Source organism: Aotus nancymaae, unplaced genomic scaffold (assembly GCF_030222135.1).
Source record: "Aotus nancymaae isolate 86718 unplaced genomic scaffold, 86718_ANA_hifiasm-v0.15.2.pri h1tg000007l, whole genome shotgun sequence".
NCBI lineage: Eukaryota > Metazoa > Chordata > Mammalia > Primates > Aotidae > Aotus > Aotus nancymaae.
Genome location: NW_026988418.1, coordinates 4,606,513 through 4,623,745, shown reverse-complemented (window position 1 = coordinate 4,623,745; position 17,233 = coordinate 4,606,513). Strand labels below are relative to the sequence as shown.

At 38.8% G+C, this 17,233-nt stretch overlaps 1 protein-coding gene across 19 annotated transcripts in view; it reads left to right on the top strand.

The window, feature by feature from the left end:
* Positions 1–17,233, top strand: part of SCMH1 (Scm polycomb group protein homolog 1) — a 235,999-nt gene that overhangs the window by 60,777 nt on the left and 157,989 nt on the right. For 9 of the 19 annotated variants that reach the window (XR_002478986.2, XM_021673376.2, XM_021673368.2 and 6 more), the window contains 3 exons: positions 3,037–3,105; positions 3,568–3,591; positions 12,760–12,830. Coding sequence is in view for 15 of the 19 variants with exons in the window: in XM_021673376.2 (XP_021529051.1) it covers positions 3,037–3,105; positions 3,568–3,591; positions 12,760–12,830 (164 nt within the window). In the remaining 4 variants the exon portion in view is untranslated. Of the gene's footprint in view, positions 1–3,036; positions 3,106–3,567; positions 3,592–4,524; positions 4,732–11,716; positions 11,860–12,759; positions 12,831–17,233 lie in introns of all 19 variants that reach the window. The other 10 variants (XM_021673369.2, XM_064372234.1, XM_064372232.1 and 7 more) reach the window with 5 other exon arrangements.

Below are 17,233 nucleotides of genomic sequence, written 5' to 3'. Positions count from 1 at the left end.
GGTCAGGTCTCTACTGTCATGAAATGAGTAGAAGGATCTTACCTTTATTTCTGTTTTCTCAGTGAATCCAGAATTAAAGTCATCCCCTGAGAGAGTGAAGTTGAGGGAGAGAGTATATTTGGAGTTTGATGAGAGAGAGAAAGATACGATTTTTTTTTTTTTTTTTTTTTAAGAAAATGGAAAAGTAAAGATAGTGGAGAAATGTAGTATGATTTCTGGGCAGTGTAAAGTGGCATTTGAGAATGATAGCTGTGAGTTTAATATGAGATCAATAAGCTTGCATTTGTTTTTCTTCAGCACTGGTGAGCTGCTGGGGTAGGCACAGTGTAGGTTGGTTGATAAGTGGCTTTAACCAGATTTAGGATTGAGCCTTTAGTAGGTAAGTTTGACAAAAAAAAGAGATGGGAAGGAATTAAGAATGTTTACTAGAGAATTACATTAATGAGGGACCATGGAGTCTGAGCTGGGCAAAAAGTTAAGTGAAGACATGATAGGTGATTGATGGTGAGAAAGTAGTAGGGTCGGTAGATGAATCTAAATTTTCAACCAAGGAAAATATATTCCCGTTATATGAGTAACGTATCCTCTTTATAGAAAATTTGAAAATATGTAAGGTTATAAAATAGAAAGTAGGGGTGGTTCCAGGAAACCCAGTACCCACCCAAAGATAATCAGCTGTTTATATTTGCTGTGTTAATTCTACGTTTTTTCTAATGATAATTTCCCATGGTTGTATTAGTTTCTAGGGCTGCTGTAACAAATATCATGGACTAGGTGGCTTAAACAACAGAAACTTATTTCCTCTCAATTCTGAAGGCTAGAAGTCTAAGATGAAGGTGTTGGCAAGGTTGATTTCTTTCTTCTGAGGCCTCACTCCTTAGCTTCTGAGGCTTCTCCCTCTGTTCATTACATGGTCTTTTCTCTGTACCTGTGTCCAAACTTTCTCTTCTTATAATGACACCAGTCATGCTGAATTAGGGACCACCTTAGTGACCTCATTTTAACTTTACCTCTTTAAAGACCCTTTCTCCAAATATTGCAGGATCCTAGGGATGTCACTTTTCTGGCTGGAAATCTGTGTCCAGTGGCGCCTTTGCCTGAGTTTTGCTTGGGCCCACTGGGCTCGTTCCATCCACTTGGCCTGGCAGGCTGCTCACGCTATCAGCCTGCATATCATGCCACCAAGGGAGACTGGAGTCAGGAAAGGAGTGGTGATGGGTGTGTGTGAGCAAGCTTGGGGTTCGTCTACTGCACAGTCAGACACACCAGCTGCTGCCATGAGGTGGGCAGCCCCAGGTGCCAGCATGGGTGCCAGCTCTCTGTGAGGCTGCAGCTGGACCAGGCTCACCACAAGCAGTTTCCCTGGCTGGCACCAGGGAATGCAGTGGTGCCCAAAAGCTTGGAGACACCAGGAACCACAGGACCCTAAAAAGAGAATCACAGCCCTGGCTCTGGAAGCTCCCAGGTTTGGGCTCCCAAAGGGCCACAGCTTTTCCTTCCTTCTCTTCGCCCACAATATGGCAAGCAAGGGGCATGTTTCAGCCCTGTTGGTGTTACAGTAACTCTTTTAGCCAAGTTCTTGTCCTGCAGCCAGGAAGAATGAGGTACACAGATAAGTAGAGGGTGAGCAAGATGAAGAGGCGCTGTATTGAGCAATAGAACAGCTCAGAGAAGACCCACAGTTCCAGGGTGTTCCAACGAGTATTCAGCTCCTAGCAGAAAGAGTAGCTCCTCTCTGCGGGTAGGTTGTCCCAACAAGTGTTCACTTCTCAGCAGAGAGGGTGGCTCCTTTCTGCAGTTGGTCATCCCATCATCTCCAGCTCTCGGCAGAGAGGTGACCCTAGAGTGGGTGGCTTCTCTCCACAGGCAGGTTGTCATGGCGTTTCTGCAGCTCTCAGCAAAGAGGAGGCCCTAGAGTGGATGGCTCCTTTCTGCAAGCAGGTCGTCCAGTCATCTCTCTGTCCTCTGCTTTGCTCTGCTCTGGCCGATCCTGGGGCTTTTATGAACCTCAGAGGGGAGGAAGTGCTGATTGGTCTGTGAGTGACCATGAGCAGGCCAGGAAAAGGCACCACAAGTCCCCACTCCAGTCTGCAGGACTGGCAGTTCAGCCCCCAGCCTTCAGGCCCTCCCTGGCCTGAAGGGTGGGCCTTACCAGGGATCCATCCACCCCCTTCTGCTCAGGAACCTATCTGCCTCCTGCTGCCATTCATAGCACCCAGGCTGTGCCCTGACTTTGCTCCAAGATCAGAGCAAGTGCCAACAGCAGGGAGAAGCCAGGCAGGGGGAGCAGGCACTTCTGATCCTGTGATGGTAGAAAAATGCGGGGGTGTCTAGATCTGCAGCTGCATGAGTGGCTACAGCTGTGCCTGTTGGGACAGGGCTCCTACCTCCTCCACGGAGCTGGAGGTCTGGGTCTGCAGCCTCGGTTTGGGCAGCTGCAGCTGTGCCAAGGATGGTGAAACTCCTGCCTGCTCCCAGGCTCCCACCAGATCTCCCTGCTGTAGCTGACATGATGACAGCAGCTGCTCCAGACAGCCCAGGGCTGTTACCACAAATCCAGTTACATTCTGCAGTACTGCAGAATGGGGACTTCAGCATGAAGTTTTGGAGGATACAGTTGAGCCCGTAACTAGGGTGCTATTTCTTTTTAGTGTTTTATGTAATTGTGATCATTCCATGAATGTAATTTTTGTTAACATATTTTACCTAATAACATTGTAACATAAACATTTTCCCATTTGTTCTTTAGCCTTTGTAAAAATTTAACAGCTTCAGAATACTTTGTCAAATGATTGTATTATCAAATCTTAATCAGCCTTCTATTTTGAACATTTAGGTGTTCCTTTTTTTGTTACTATAAATAATGCTAAAGCTTTTTACGTAAAACCTTTTTCCTGTATTTTGGAATATTCTTCCCTAGCATAGAATCTCAGAAGTGGATTACTTTATTAAAAACCGTTAATACATACTGCCAAATTGGAAACGTATTGAATCTTATATTTTCTTTCATGTGACTGTTTTTCTCTCCCCCTGCAGTGATAGACTGGAATGATGTTAGAAAACACAAATATGGTCACCAGTCAGAGTCTGCATCCCAATATCAAGGTAAGGGGAAAAAAAACTCCGTTTGGCATGGAAAACTTTTACTTGACATCTTCTCCCATAAAATTTTTGTTGTTAGAGGCTTCAGTTTACAAATAACTAACACACTGGTTATATCAGAGAAATTATTGCAGTTTACAGAGGTATCAATCAAAAGCAGTATACTTTAGCTGGAAATAGGAAACCTAGATTCTGAATATAGGTGATCCCAAATTAGCTTCAAAGTTTTAGGCATAGCTGCTTAGCCTCTCTGGTTTTCTATAGTTTTTATAAGTTTAGGCTTGGGAATAAGGCAAAATTGGGTGGTGCTTCCACAATAACTACTAAGAATCTCATCGTCTTTTAGGATAAGATAACTGAACTAGATAAATGCTCAATATCCTATTTTAGCCCCGAATTTCACCTTCCATTGTGTTGATATGTTTGTCTTAATGACTTATGCTCCAACATTTTTTTCTTTACTAGAAGCTGCTGACATCCTGGAGCTAGGTAAGATACTTTTCTTGCATTTCTGTTAAATAAGGGGAATTGGTAAACCAGGGATTAGATTATAACCAGTTTTAACCAACTAGGAAAAGAATTCCATGTCTCTCTGTCTCATAAACCAGTGATTCCTGTGCTCTTGTCTGCCTAATTATCCCATGTACTTCATCTCAGCTGTCACATCAAGTCCTGCCAATCAGTAGGCCACAGAACAAGCTAACAAGAAGGAACGGAAGGTGGTTAATCACACAGGGTATAGGGAAGAATGGGAACTGAACCAAACTGGAAGTACTATCTTAATTTACTGAATCCAGAACTAAAACCTTCACCATCCATAAATCAGTGTTTGGTGGGATTTTTCCCCCAAAAAAATTACTTGTAAGATAAATTGAACTAAAAGTAAATATTTTCTGACTTTATTCACAAATAAAAATGGAAATATTAAAATATTATCAAATAAGAAGTCAGACCAATAATTACATTTGGTTTTGCTCCCTGGTTGGTATACTTCAGAACTAAGATTTGAGTAATAAAACTAGTTCTAATACTTCTCAATCAGAGTTCCTTGCATAAACATCAGTCTTAACATCCTAGAATTCTTTAAAATCCTTTTACATGTTACATAGATATTGATATCCAGATATCTTTATCAATTTTTGTTCAAGTATTTTGATGTATTTTGTTACAACTTGATATATATTTAGCTCTATTATTATCATTGTCTATTTGCCTCCTCTTGCCTTTCTTTCCTGCAATGTATTGCTTTCCATTGCCCACTGACACCAGAAGATAACATGAAGTAGTACAACACTAGACTAGGAGTCAAAACTCCTAGCCTTTTTGAGAGCCAGTTCTGCCACTTAGTAACTTTGTGACTCTGATCCTTAGTTTTCTTATTTGTAAAATGGGGATAATAATCCCATTCTGCCTACTTCACAGGGTTGTAAAGAAGATTACATGAGCTAATGGATGTGAAAACATCTTAAAAACTCTCAAATACTTTTCAACTTTGGAGGATTATTATGATTTTCATTCTGTTCAGCGGCTATACTCAGACTTTACTCTAAGTCAAATCTTCTGACATTCTTTGAAGTGAAGCATTCTATGAATGTGAGCTGAAGAAATGAATGAAATGAAATAATGCAGGTAAAGGTGCCTGGCACTTGATAAATGATAGTTATTTTTTATTATACTTTAAAACTTTCCTCAAGCTTTTTAAGGTACTAGTGTGTAGTAGAAAAAGCATGGACATAGGAGTCAGACAGGCCTTGGTTCAAACTCCTTTTCCCACTTACCAGTTTGGTGACTTCAAGCAAATTACTTAATCTTTCTAAGCCCATTTCCTCATCTTTAAAATGGGAATAAAACCTACTTTGTGGGTTATAATGAACACGGGAGATATTGGACGTAGTTCTGGCATGGTATAGGCAAATGGAAGGCAGTGATAGCCACTGCTCTTTTTGGTTTTGTCGCTAATGTGAATGATAATAACAGTTGTAGTTCAGTGAGAGCTTAAGGCATATTGTAAACTCTTTGTTTGATGGAGAGTTGTGAAATGTGGGTACTCAGTTTAACATAGAGTATATCAGTTACTAAAAAATGTTAAAATTTGATAGTATATTTTTCCTTGTGAGAACATTAGTTCCATAGGCATATCCTCTGATGTAGGTTAATCCTGCTTATTTCATTTTTACCATCAAGCATAAGGAGCAGCTCCAACTAGCAAACTGAAATAAAATTCAGTAGATCTGTGGAATCTCAAAGTTGGAAAAGACCATAAAATAATCTACCCATGTCCAACATTGAAAATTCAACAGTTTGAATTTTTTGTGAAATGTCTTATCAAGTTGTTGAGGACTTAGCACCTCCTCAGGTAATTCATTTCATATTTAGACATATTTATTGGGCCAAAATTTGCTTATTTTTATAATTTCTATTAGTCATCTCTCTAACTTTCTGGCCACATGAAACAGGGTTACCCTATTTTTCGCCCTGATTTTTAGAAAGAAGCTCTAAGGACTGCCTTCTCATTGCCACTCTGCCACTTTCGTAGTTGAAGCCACAGTCATCTCACACCTAGATTATTACAACAGCTTTCTAACTAGTCTTTTTTCCTCCAGCCCTATCCCCCTCCAGCCTATTTACACTGCAGCCAGAATGACTTCACCCCAAACCCTTGAATGTTTCCTCTTCTCAGTAATACAGTATATGTGGCTCTCTAATGCCGGAACACTGCCTTTATTTGCAACCTTTTTTCTAAACTACTTTTTCTTTAAACTTCACCCAGCAACCATACCAAAAGATCTGCTTTTAGAACTGCTTTGTCTGGGCCTTTATAATGCTTTTCTTTCTCTGTGAAACAAACAAAAAAGAGTTTCCTTTCTTTTTGACTGACTCCTTTTACACTTTAGCTTAGAAGCCTAAAGTTTACTTCCTTTGGAAGCCTTCTGCAAGCACTATGAGAGCTCCCGTAGCACCCTCTGTCTCTCCAGTGTAGCACTTACCACGTTATCTTAGTGTTGACTCTTTAGTCTCTGCCCCTCACTAGATTCTGTGTCTGTCACTAGACTGAAGCTCTGTGAGGTCAAGGATGATATTTTGATCATGGTTGTATATCCAAGCACGCAGCACAGTGCTTTGACATAAACTATAAATATTTGTTGGCTGGCTGACTGGCTGGATGGATGGATAATGGCTCTGAGTCTTCACTTTTTTACTCATGCTAATTGTTCATGTTCCTTCAGCTGGTCCTCAGGTGACATGATTTTGGGTCTGTTTACCATCACTAGGTATTCATTTAAACTCTGATTTGCTCTCAAAGTATAGTTTGCAGAACTGTATCCCAGGTATAATTTTATTAGTCCAAGAAAGAATAGGATTATTACTTGTGTGCTTATTTTCATTCACTCAAAAACTCATATTGAGCCTCTATTAAATTTCATATACTGTGTTAAACAGTAAAGATTTTAAAAATGAATATAAGCCCTCGTCCATAAAGAGCTTACATAAATAATTATAGTCATATGATGTGAACAGGATGTTATAGAAGATAGGAAATGGTAGAATTTGTCCAGCCCTTCTCTGCAAAGCCTTCTGACAGAAAATGTAAAATTTTTGCTGAGCTTTAGTCACTGAGTGTGAGTGACATGGGCAAAGATATGGGAACAAGAAAGCCATGAGTTTATTTTAGGAAACACTAAGGTCCTTTGTAGCTTGAATATGATTCTACATCTATGAATCCTCCCAAATCCAGACCTTTCTCATATCAGGATATCTGTCTGGACCTTCCACAGCACCTCTGATTTCTTTTCCTTATCTGAGCCTCTCTGTTGCCTGAGAGTCTGTGTCCTTTCAGAGGGACCTGTGGTATAGTGAAAAGAACACTTTCTTTAGATGCTTTATTTCTATTAAGTAAAAATTCTTCTAGTGACTTTTCCTTAATCTACAAAGAACTCCTAGAATCTGTGAGAAAACCAAAGAATGTCTCAGCAGAAAAATGGCTAAATAAAATACAAACTGGCTGATAAGCCTAAGGAGATCTTTGACTTTATTAATAATCAAAGAATTGCAAATAAAATTATGATAGTATTTTATTGTTTCACTGATTTGTCAAAATTATAGAAATTGTTAAAACAATTTTACCAAATATGTGGTAAACACACTTGTGTACTTTTGATTGGAATAGAAATTGAGTCTGGACAAAATAGTGAGATCTTGTCTCTACTAAAAAGAAAAGAATTAGCCAAGCATGGTGGTGCACACCTGTAGCCCTGGCTACTCTGGAGACTGAGGTGGGAGGATTGCTTGGAGTCCAGGAGTTTGGGCTTACAGTGAGATATGATTGTGCCACTACACTCCATCCAGGGTGTCTGAGTGAGACCTTGTCTCAAAAAAAAAAAAAAAAAAGCTAGGCATGGTTGGCTCGTGCTTGTAATCCCAGCACTTTGGGAGTCCAAGGCAGGACAATGACTTGAGCCTAGGAGTTTGAGACCAGCCTGGGCACCACAGGGAGACCCCATCTCTAAGAAAAAAAAAATTTGGTATATTCTTTCTAGAGGGTATTTCAGCAATATATGTATTGTATCAAATTCTAAACTTTGCATGCTCTTTGTCCATTAATCCCACTCTTTGGAATTTGTCCTAAGGAGATCATCTCAAAAGCATTCAAAGATAAATGTACAAAAATACTCATCAAAAAATTTAAAAACACTGGCTGGACTCTGTGGCTCATGCCTGTAATCCTAGCACTTTGGGAGGCTGAGGTGGCTTGAGCTCAGCTCAGGAGTTTGAGAACAGCCTGGGCAACTTGGTATAACCCTGTCTCTACAAAAAATACAAAAATTAGCTAGATGTGGTGACACACGCCTATAGTCCCAGTTACTATGGAGGCTGAGATGAGAGGATCACTTGAGCCTAGGAGGTCGAGGCTGCAGTTAGCTGTGTTCACTGCACTTCAGCCTGATGCTGACTCAAAGTCTGACCACTCCATCCATTCTGATGCTGACTCAAAGCGAGAACCTGTCTCAAAAAAAAAACCGAAAAAACAAAGACACTTAAATTAACATTAATGACTTTTAACAAATATATTGTTATTTAAACTTTGGTACATAGAACACTAATTAGATGGTAATAGTCGAGTGGAATTTCTCATCTAAAGACTTAGATTATCCGTAATTGTTGTTAGGAATTTGGGTTCACATATAGGTTGAACAATGTAGAGTTCTTGTAAAGGAATGTGGCCAGAACAGTAGCCAGACATGAGTAGCCAGCCTGTCAAATTAGGAGCAGTCGAAGGATTTGGGACATAGAGAGAGATTAGATATATCTAGGACCAGTAGAGGTTAGAAGGCAGATGTTGGCTGACCATTTGTACTGTTGAGTAATAGCTAAATAATGAGTGTCCCATGATTGGAAGTATTTAAGAAGAGGCTGGAAGGACCAGTCAAATCCCAACCTTTTTATTTTTATTTTTATTTTTTTGAGGCAGAGTCTCACTCTGTCACCCAGGCTGGGGTGCAGTGGTGCCATCTCAGCTTACTGCAACCTCCACCTTACTGCAACCTCCACCTCCCAGGTTCAAGCAATTCTCCTGCCTCAGCCTCCTGAATAGCTGGGATTACAGGCTCCCACCACCACACCCAGCTAATTTTTGTATATTTTTTTAGTAGAGACGGGGTTTCACCATGTTGGCCAGGCTGGTCTTGAACTCCTGACCTCAGGTGATCTGCCTACCTGGCCCTCTGCGCCTGGCCCAAATCTCAACTTTTATATCACCTTATCAAGATGCCTTTTTTGACTGCCCTGCCTAAAATAGCACACCTTCTTTACCTTTTACCTTTATTTTTTTAAATTTAAAAATAGCCAGGAATCATATAATTAATGTGGTGTCTCTGTTACCCTCTGGACCAGCTGACATTTATTTGTTTATTTATTTATTTATTTGTCTCTCTTTTCCCTTAGAACGTAAGCTTCAAGTGGGTAGAGATCTCAGCTGTATTTTTTTTTTTCTTTTGCTATATATCACCAGTACCTAGAACCAGGCTTATCATATAGTAGATACTCAATAAATATTTACTGAATGAATGAATATTAGAGAAGGTGACTCATGCATTTAACTAGGTGACCTCTTGTGCTTTATATTTTATGGGCCAAGGTACTTTAATGTCATTTGTAAATCCCTTCAGGGCAGGGATCTCTTTTTCTTTTTTAATAATAAATGTAACTATCATGTGGTGTGCATCAGAGTTTATAAAACACTTTTATAAGCATTATTTCATAAATGAGATGGCTGACTTTTTCTCATCTGTCTTAGTTCAGGCATTTCCTCTATAGAATATCTATCTGTAACTTTACTAAGATAGCTCCCAGTCTCTTATCACATAACCTCATTTTATTCCCTTCAAGTTCTTTTCACTTACTACCTTGTTTATTTATTGTTTATGTATTAATTGTGTCTCATCATACACCGGCATGTAAATTCCATGAGGGCAGGGACCCCTGTCTCATTGCCTGGCACATAGAGGATAGTCAATAAACATCTGTTGAATGAATAATTGAAAGCATTCAAACTATAATTTTTGAGTGTTTTGAATTATAATGTTGGAATAATTAAAAACACTATATATGTTTAAATTATAAAACATTATACCTGTGTTAGTTAATAATATTAATCTTTGCAACAATCTCTGAGCTTAAGCATGAATGAGATTTTCATGTTCTGCATTCTCAAGACAACCTGTACTACCTCATTAACTTTATCATTATCATAACAGATTATTTGTGTTATGTTTATTAATGTCTCTTTTTATCTCTAGACTGAAAGCTCCATGAACTGAGAAATCATGTTTTATCTTGTTCCCCTAACATTTAACACAGTTCTTTGTACTCAGAGAAGCTTAAATATTTATTGAATGAAGAATCTATGTACAATCTTGTAAGACAGATATTATCTTCATCTTTCAGATGAGTAAACTGAGGCTTGGAAGGATTAAATAATTTACTCAAGATAGCTGTAGAAACAAGACTTTTACCAACATCTTCAGATTCCCAATATTACATTCTTTAAACTACACAGTAGTAGTTCTTAGTCACAGATGTTAATCCGAATTACCTAGGGAGCCTTTAAAAATACATATTTTCAGGCCACACTTGGAGCCTACTGAATGAGAACTTCTGAAGTTGGGGCCCAGAAATTTGTTTAAGAAATGAGACTATAAGTATCACTTGAGAGTCAATGATTTATACCAGAGGTTTGGCAAGCTACTGTTGGAAGGCCAAATCCCGCCCTGTGCCTGCTTGTGTAAATAAAATTTAAGTGAAATAGCCACGTTCATTTATGCACATATTGTCTGTGGCTGCTTTCACTCTAGAGTGGTGGAGCTGAGTAGCCATGACATAAACTGTATGGCCTACAAAGCATAAAATTTTTATTATATCGTCCTTAACAGAAAGCTTGCTAACTCTGGATCTATACCTTGATGCCTGTCCTATTTCTTTTGTGGTTATGTTAGTGCTTGGAGATATGACAGACATATGATGTCTGGCTTCATAATGGGGATTATAGTAGGTGTCCAAACATTCTTACTAAGTCATAAATTTTATCTTATTTTACAATTTCCCTGAATATAAGGAACTAACCCTTAGCCCAAGTAATCAAATAAGAGGAAAATACCAACCTAGATATGGTTCAAGCCAATCAACCATCACAGTTGGGTGAACTACTTTAAACAAAGGTTCCTTTTCATTCAGTTAGTAATAGAGTGTTTCCTAAGTGGTAAAAGGACTGAGGTTTCTAGCCTGTGTACATTACAGCATAGGGATTGATTACCATGGTTGATATGTGTCATAGAGAACTGTAATTAATACCCTAATTATTGTGGTACCCTTGATGTTACCATTATTCTTAAGACCAAAGTCTCTTGGGTGCTTTTAGTCAGAACTTAAGCTAATACAAGCAGTTACCCAGGACTGAACAAAATTCTTGATCTGTGCTGCCTAATACAGTAACTATTAGCTACATGTAGGGATTTAAATTTAAATTAACTAAAATTAAATCAAATTTAGTTTCTTATACTACCCACATTTCAAGTGTCCAATAGCTATGTGACTAGTGGCTACCTTATTGGCTAGCACAGATACAGAACGTTTTAGTCAGCACAGAAAGTTTCATTGGACAGTGCTGCTCTAGATGCCAGAGTTGAAGATTCTTAATCCAGTGAAATCCAAAGCTTACTATTTGATTTAATATTTCATTTGTAAGGTTAGAATAATAATTTGTAATGTTTTCTTTTTCTAACGGCAAACAGTGATGAAATGTATTCAATCTTTGCTTTAGGGCCCTGTCAGCTAGGAGCAAATTCTTCATTAAATTCTGATAACGTCTTTAAACCTTGACTTTGCAGTCATTTCATTTGCCCTATGGACTGTCTAGTCATGATTAACCATCAGCCAGTTCATGAAATAGTTCAGAACTGACTGTGATTTCTGGCCAAATCTATTTGTCTTAGTTAAGGATAGTGGGAAAGGAACCAGTTATAAAACAGAAGCTATAAAATCAATAGAGTGTAAAGTCTTGGCATCATCTTTGGAGTGATTTAGATTTCATCATTCAGTGACTCATTTTTATTCCCAGCATCTAGTGCTTTTTGCATGGCCCAAAGGGGCTCTGTGCTGCTCCACTACAGAGGAAACTTCAAGAAATGCTGGTTTGCTACAGTGTTTTAGCTTGTGAGATTCTCTGGGACCTTCCCTGCTCCATCATGGGGTCACCTCTAGGTGGGTATTAGGGGGAGACTGGTAATTGGTTTAACCTTTAAATAAATAATTTTATAATCTTTTGTGATCCAGTGAGATCTGTATCTAATGGCCTGCCTTAAGATGTTCTCCCTTGCCCCAGCATAGTTTCTCCTTGAAGATTGTTTATCTAGGACAGTGTTCTTCAAACTTTGAAAAGCTCTAAGGCCAGTTCAAGAGGCTAAAATATTCTACAGACTCCCCAGCTTGTACTTATTTACTATCATCAGACATGCTTCCCAGGTCCTACTTTGCTCTAAATTAACAGATCTTTGTCACTTTGCACCCCAGAGCAACGCAACTGTGGCTGGGATGGGGGTGCAGCAGGGGTAGGTGAGAGAGAGCCAGTTTTTAGAGTGAGGATTCAACTATAATCTCACTCAACTGGCTTCCCCTCCCCTCAAATCATCTCACCCCTTGTCTCCAGACAGCCTTTTCTTCATTCTTCCTGAACTGAGATGCTAGAATCCAACCATATTGGATGTTAAAACCTGCCACTTGACAGCAGTGAGGGACCTTTCCAAGAGTCAGGTTGTTGAAAAGGAATCTCCCCACCCACTTTCTACCTCTTCTGTTCTGTTCTCCATGAGCCTCCTGGGCACTTCTTTGTAGTACTGGTATGTCTTGCTTTGACATTTTGGATCACTTTAGGAGCTAACGTAAAGAACACCCCAAGCCATCTTTAGACCATGAATTTAAAACATCCACTCAGGTCACTTAGATTCTTACCCTTAATACTCCTTTGAGCTCAAACAGAAAAAAAAAATAAGTTTTTTATGCTCAAAACCAGTCTACAAATGGCTTAATGTTTAGTGTAGATTATATCCTGAAAACATTTTTTTAGGAAGTTGACTGTGATATAGATTTCTATTTCCTTTACAGGTCATTTTACCTGGGACAAATACCTAAAAGAAACATGTTCAGTCCCAGCGCCTGTCCATTGCTTCAAGCAGGTAATTGATTCTCAACATCTTTAGTAGGTGGAAGATAAGTCATTTTTTTCTGGTTCTTAGACAATCAAAACAGGAGGTGGAAGCCCTTGGGCTTCTTACCTGAGGGTCCCAGAATAAATTTCTATGGGAAGAACTCAAGAAGTGAAATTTGGTCACTGTGAGTTTTGGCAGCAGACATTCTTCCAGCCTTCATCCCAAGTAACACCCTTGCCTCCTTCTTTACCTCCTTGAGGATATTCTGTGTTACTGAAAACAATTGCTAATTTTTACTAGCACTCTTAATTCAGATAGAAAAGAGAGTTACAGTCCATAGACAGTGTTGAAAATGGAGCAGTATTCCTTTCTCTATACTCAGTACTCCTGTCACAATCTTATCTTTCTACAAGAATATTGACACTGAGTCCCACTGGGAAGCATTTCAGCAGCTCATCAGAGGTCATCCAGAGTTTCCCACAAGGAGTAAGTAACCCAGACAGTGCACAGATGATATTGATTGTTATCAGTGTGTGATATAGCTGATAAGCAAAGAAGTGTTCTGGTGCTAAACAAAGCTAAATATCAGGAAGTTACTTAACAATCCTTTCCTTTAGTACTCAATGGTCATTTCCTCCAACTGTTAACATTTCAGGTTGAGTTTGAATTTAGTCTGTTTTCTAAGTAGAAATACAAATTCAGGACTTCTGCTCATTTGAAATAAAAGGGACTGAATTTATACTTCCGCCTGAAACAGTTTTTAAAAAGACAACATATGGTAGCAATGGTTTGTTTTGCTTTGTTTTGAGACAGAGTCTCGCTCTGTCACCCAAACTGGAGTGCAGTGTCATGATCTTGGCTCACTGCAACTTCTGCCTCCCGGCTTCAAGTGATTCTCCTTCCACAGCCTCCCGAGTAGTTGGGACTATAAGCACACACCAACATGCCTGGCTAATTTTTGTATTTTCAGTAGAAACGGCCTTATTATGTTGGCCAGGCTAGTCTCCAACTCCTGATTTCAGGTGATCCACCCATCTTGGCCTCCCAAAGTGCTGAGATTTCAGGCGTGAGCCACCATGCCCAGCCAACAATGATTTTTAAGTAACTAAAAATCAAGCAGCCAATCAGTGATCTCTGAGAGAGAGAAAACAAATAAGTTGAGCTGCCTATGATTTTCTAGCCTACTGCCTTAACAGTTTCCAGACCATGGCCCAGGGAAAGGGAACTCATGTTGAGCCCAGCAGACTCCCTAATTGGAGGAAATGGAAGAAAAAAATCAGAGTCCAGAGAAACCAAGGTGGCTAGAATTTACAGGACAGAGTATCAGAGAGGAGAAAGCTACACACAAAGAAAACCATAGAGATCTTCAGAGGGTTCCCTTCAGGTGTTCAGGAAAATACTACTGTTTTACACATGCATGTGAGAAAACTACGTAAGGCCAAAGGAAAAAAACTTATCTGAAAGGATTCAGAGGAATAGAACCTGGTACTTACACAGGGCTGAGAATAGTTCCTGATCTCACCAGCTAGACTGGAAAAATCTCATAATTGATTGGGCATTGGGTATAATACTCAGGAAGGTCTTGCTCAGTATTGGAAAATAATTAACTTTAGCCTAAGCACTGTTTCAGTTCAACCTCACGAATCATAAAGGTAAAACTCAAGAGTATCAAACTATTTACAAGTCAGTTAACTGCATTGAGGAACAAAGCCCAAGAAGATTTATAGGAATGCAAGAATATCCAGTACCCAACAGGTAAAATTCACAAGATCTAACTTTCAATCAAAGACCACCAGGTATGCAAAGAGGCAGGAAAATGCAACCAATAATCTAGAGAATAATCTATTGAAACCAACTCAGATTCTACGCAGATTATAGAATAGCAGACAAACACATTAAAATAGTTATTTTAGTATATTCGTTATATTCAGAAATTAAGTAGAGACATGGAAGTTATTAAAAAGATTCACTGGGCTACTTTGTGGGAAATGAAAAGTACACTAGTTTGGATTGATGGTGGAAGAAATTAGTAACTTGAAGACATAACAATAGAAACTATTCAAAATGAAACACAAAGAGAAAAGAGAATTTAGAAAAAATGAAAAGAACACCAGTGAACTATGGGATAACTTCAAGTGACCAAATAGACATGTAATTGGAGTCCCCAGAGGAGAGAAGTGATGGGGAGGTAGAAAAAATATTTGAAGAAATAATGGTTAAAACATTTCCAAAATTAAAAAAAAATACTATAGGTCCACAGAATCAAGAAATTCAAGGAATCCCAAAAATAAGAAACAAGAAGAAAACTACTCTGAGGTATATCATAATCAAATTGCAGAAAACCATTGATAGAGAAAACAATAGCCAGAGAAAAAAGGACACTTTATATACAGGATAACTAATATAAGAATGACATTATATTTCTTGTCAGAAACAATATAAGCAAGAACAAAATTGAACACCTTTAAAGTACTAAAAGAAAAAAAAAAAAACCTGTTGACCTGGACTACTGCAACCAGCAAAAATGTCTTTCAAACACAAAGGTGAGATAAAGATACTTTCAGATTTACAAAAGCTGAAGGAATTCATCATTCACAGACTCACACCTCAAGAAATGTTAAAGGATGTTCATCAGGCAGAAAGAAAATGATACCAAATGAAATAACAGATCTACACAAAGAAATGAAGGTCACTGGAAATTGTCATCATAAGGATACATATATAAGATGTTTTTCTTTAAATCTGTATAAAAGATAACTGCGTAGACAATAATAATAACCATATATTGTGAGGATGATAACAGAAGTAAAATGTATGATAAGAGTAGCACAAAGACAGGAAGGGAGGAATCTAAGTAGACTGTTACAAGGTTCTTATGCATGAAGTAGTAAGGTCATACTTGATAGACTGTGGTAAGTTAAAAGATATTTTTACTATAAACACTAATGCAACTGTAAGGCCGGTTGCCTCGCCGGGAGCTCGGACGCACACCCCCCACCTTTTTTCCGAAAGCTCGGACATGCTCGGGCAAGCTCGGACATGCTCAGGCATGTTCCCTTCTCCCCTTCTCGCACAGCCTGGCCTTCCCTTAAAGAGCCTAGTATGCAAATGAAGTCTTGTAATTCTAGCCAATAGCAGCCGAGTCTTTCTAGCCAATAGCAGCCGAGTAATTCTAACCAATAGCAGCCAAGTCCTGTATGCAAACAAAGGCTTGTAACCCTACCCAGTAGTAGTCCTGCTTTTCCCACACCCTACTCTCCCACAACCAATCGAGCTCCTTCACTCCCTATAAAACCCTTTGCCTGAGAGGAGTCCTTGCGACTTCTCCGGCCCCTCCTGTTGGACCGTAGAACCTCGCCCGGGAGCCTGAATAAACCCTTCACATTGGATCTTCTTGTGCTGGCCTCAGTTTCTTCATTTTAAACTCGGCAAGAACAAACCTTACAGCAACCACTAGAATAATGGAAAAAAATAGCAAGATGTTTGATTTAAACCCAATTATGTCAATAATCAAATTAAATATAAATGGTTTAAATGTTAAAAAGCAGAAATTGGCACATTGGATAAAAAACAAAACCCAATTATATACTGCTTTCAAAAACTTATACTTTTTTCTTTTTTTTTTTTTTACTATTGAGCTTGCTATGATTGGAAAAATTATGCTTTAAATAGGTTAAAAATAAATGTATGAAGATGATACCATGCTGACATTAGCCATAATAAACCTGAAATTGCTATATTAATACCAAAGTACATTTCAGACCAAATAATATTAACAGGGATAAAGAAGTTAATTTTTTAATGATAAAGGAATCAGACAAATCCTGACATGAAGCAAAAACCAATAGAACTATTAGAAGAAATAGATAAATCCAAAATTATCTATAGTCAGACTTTTAATACTCCTCTCTGTGTAATAAAAGAACAAGTAGAGGGAAAAAAATCAGCAAATATATAGTGGATTTGAACAACACTATGAACTAACTTGACCTAACCGACATATATATAAAATACTGTCCAACATACGTAGAATACACATTCTTTCCAAGTGCATGCAGAACATTTGTCACCACATTCTGCACCACTAAATAAGGCTTTAGAATTTTTTTTCTTTTTTCTAGACCTTGAGAAATTTAAGAGAATTTAAACAATACAAAATGTGTTCTCTGGCTGGGTGCAGTGGCTCACACCTGTAATCCCAGCACTTTGGGAGGCTGAGGCAGGCAGATCATGTGAGCTAAGGTGTTCAAGACCAGCCTGGCCAACATGGTGAAACGCTGTCTATACTAAAAATACAAAAATTAGCTAGGCGTGGTGGCACCTGTAATCCCAGCTACTTGGGAGGTTGAGACAGGAGAATTGCTTTAACCTGGGAGGCAGAGATTGCAGTGAGCCGACATCATGCCACTGCACTCCAGCCTGGGTGACAG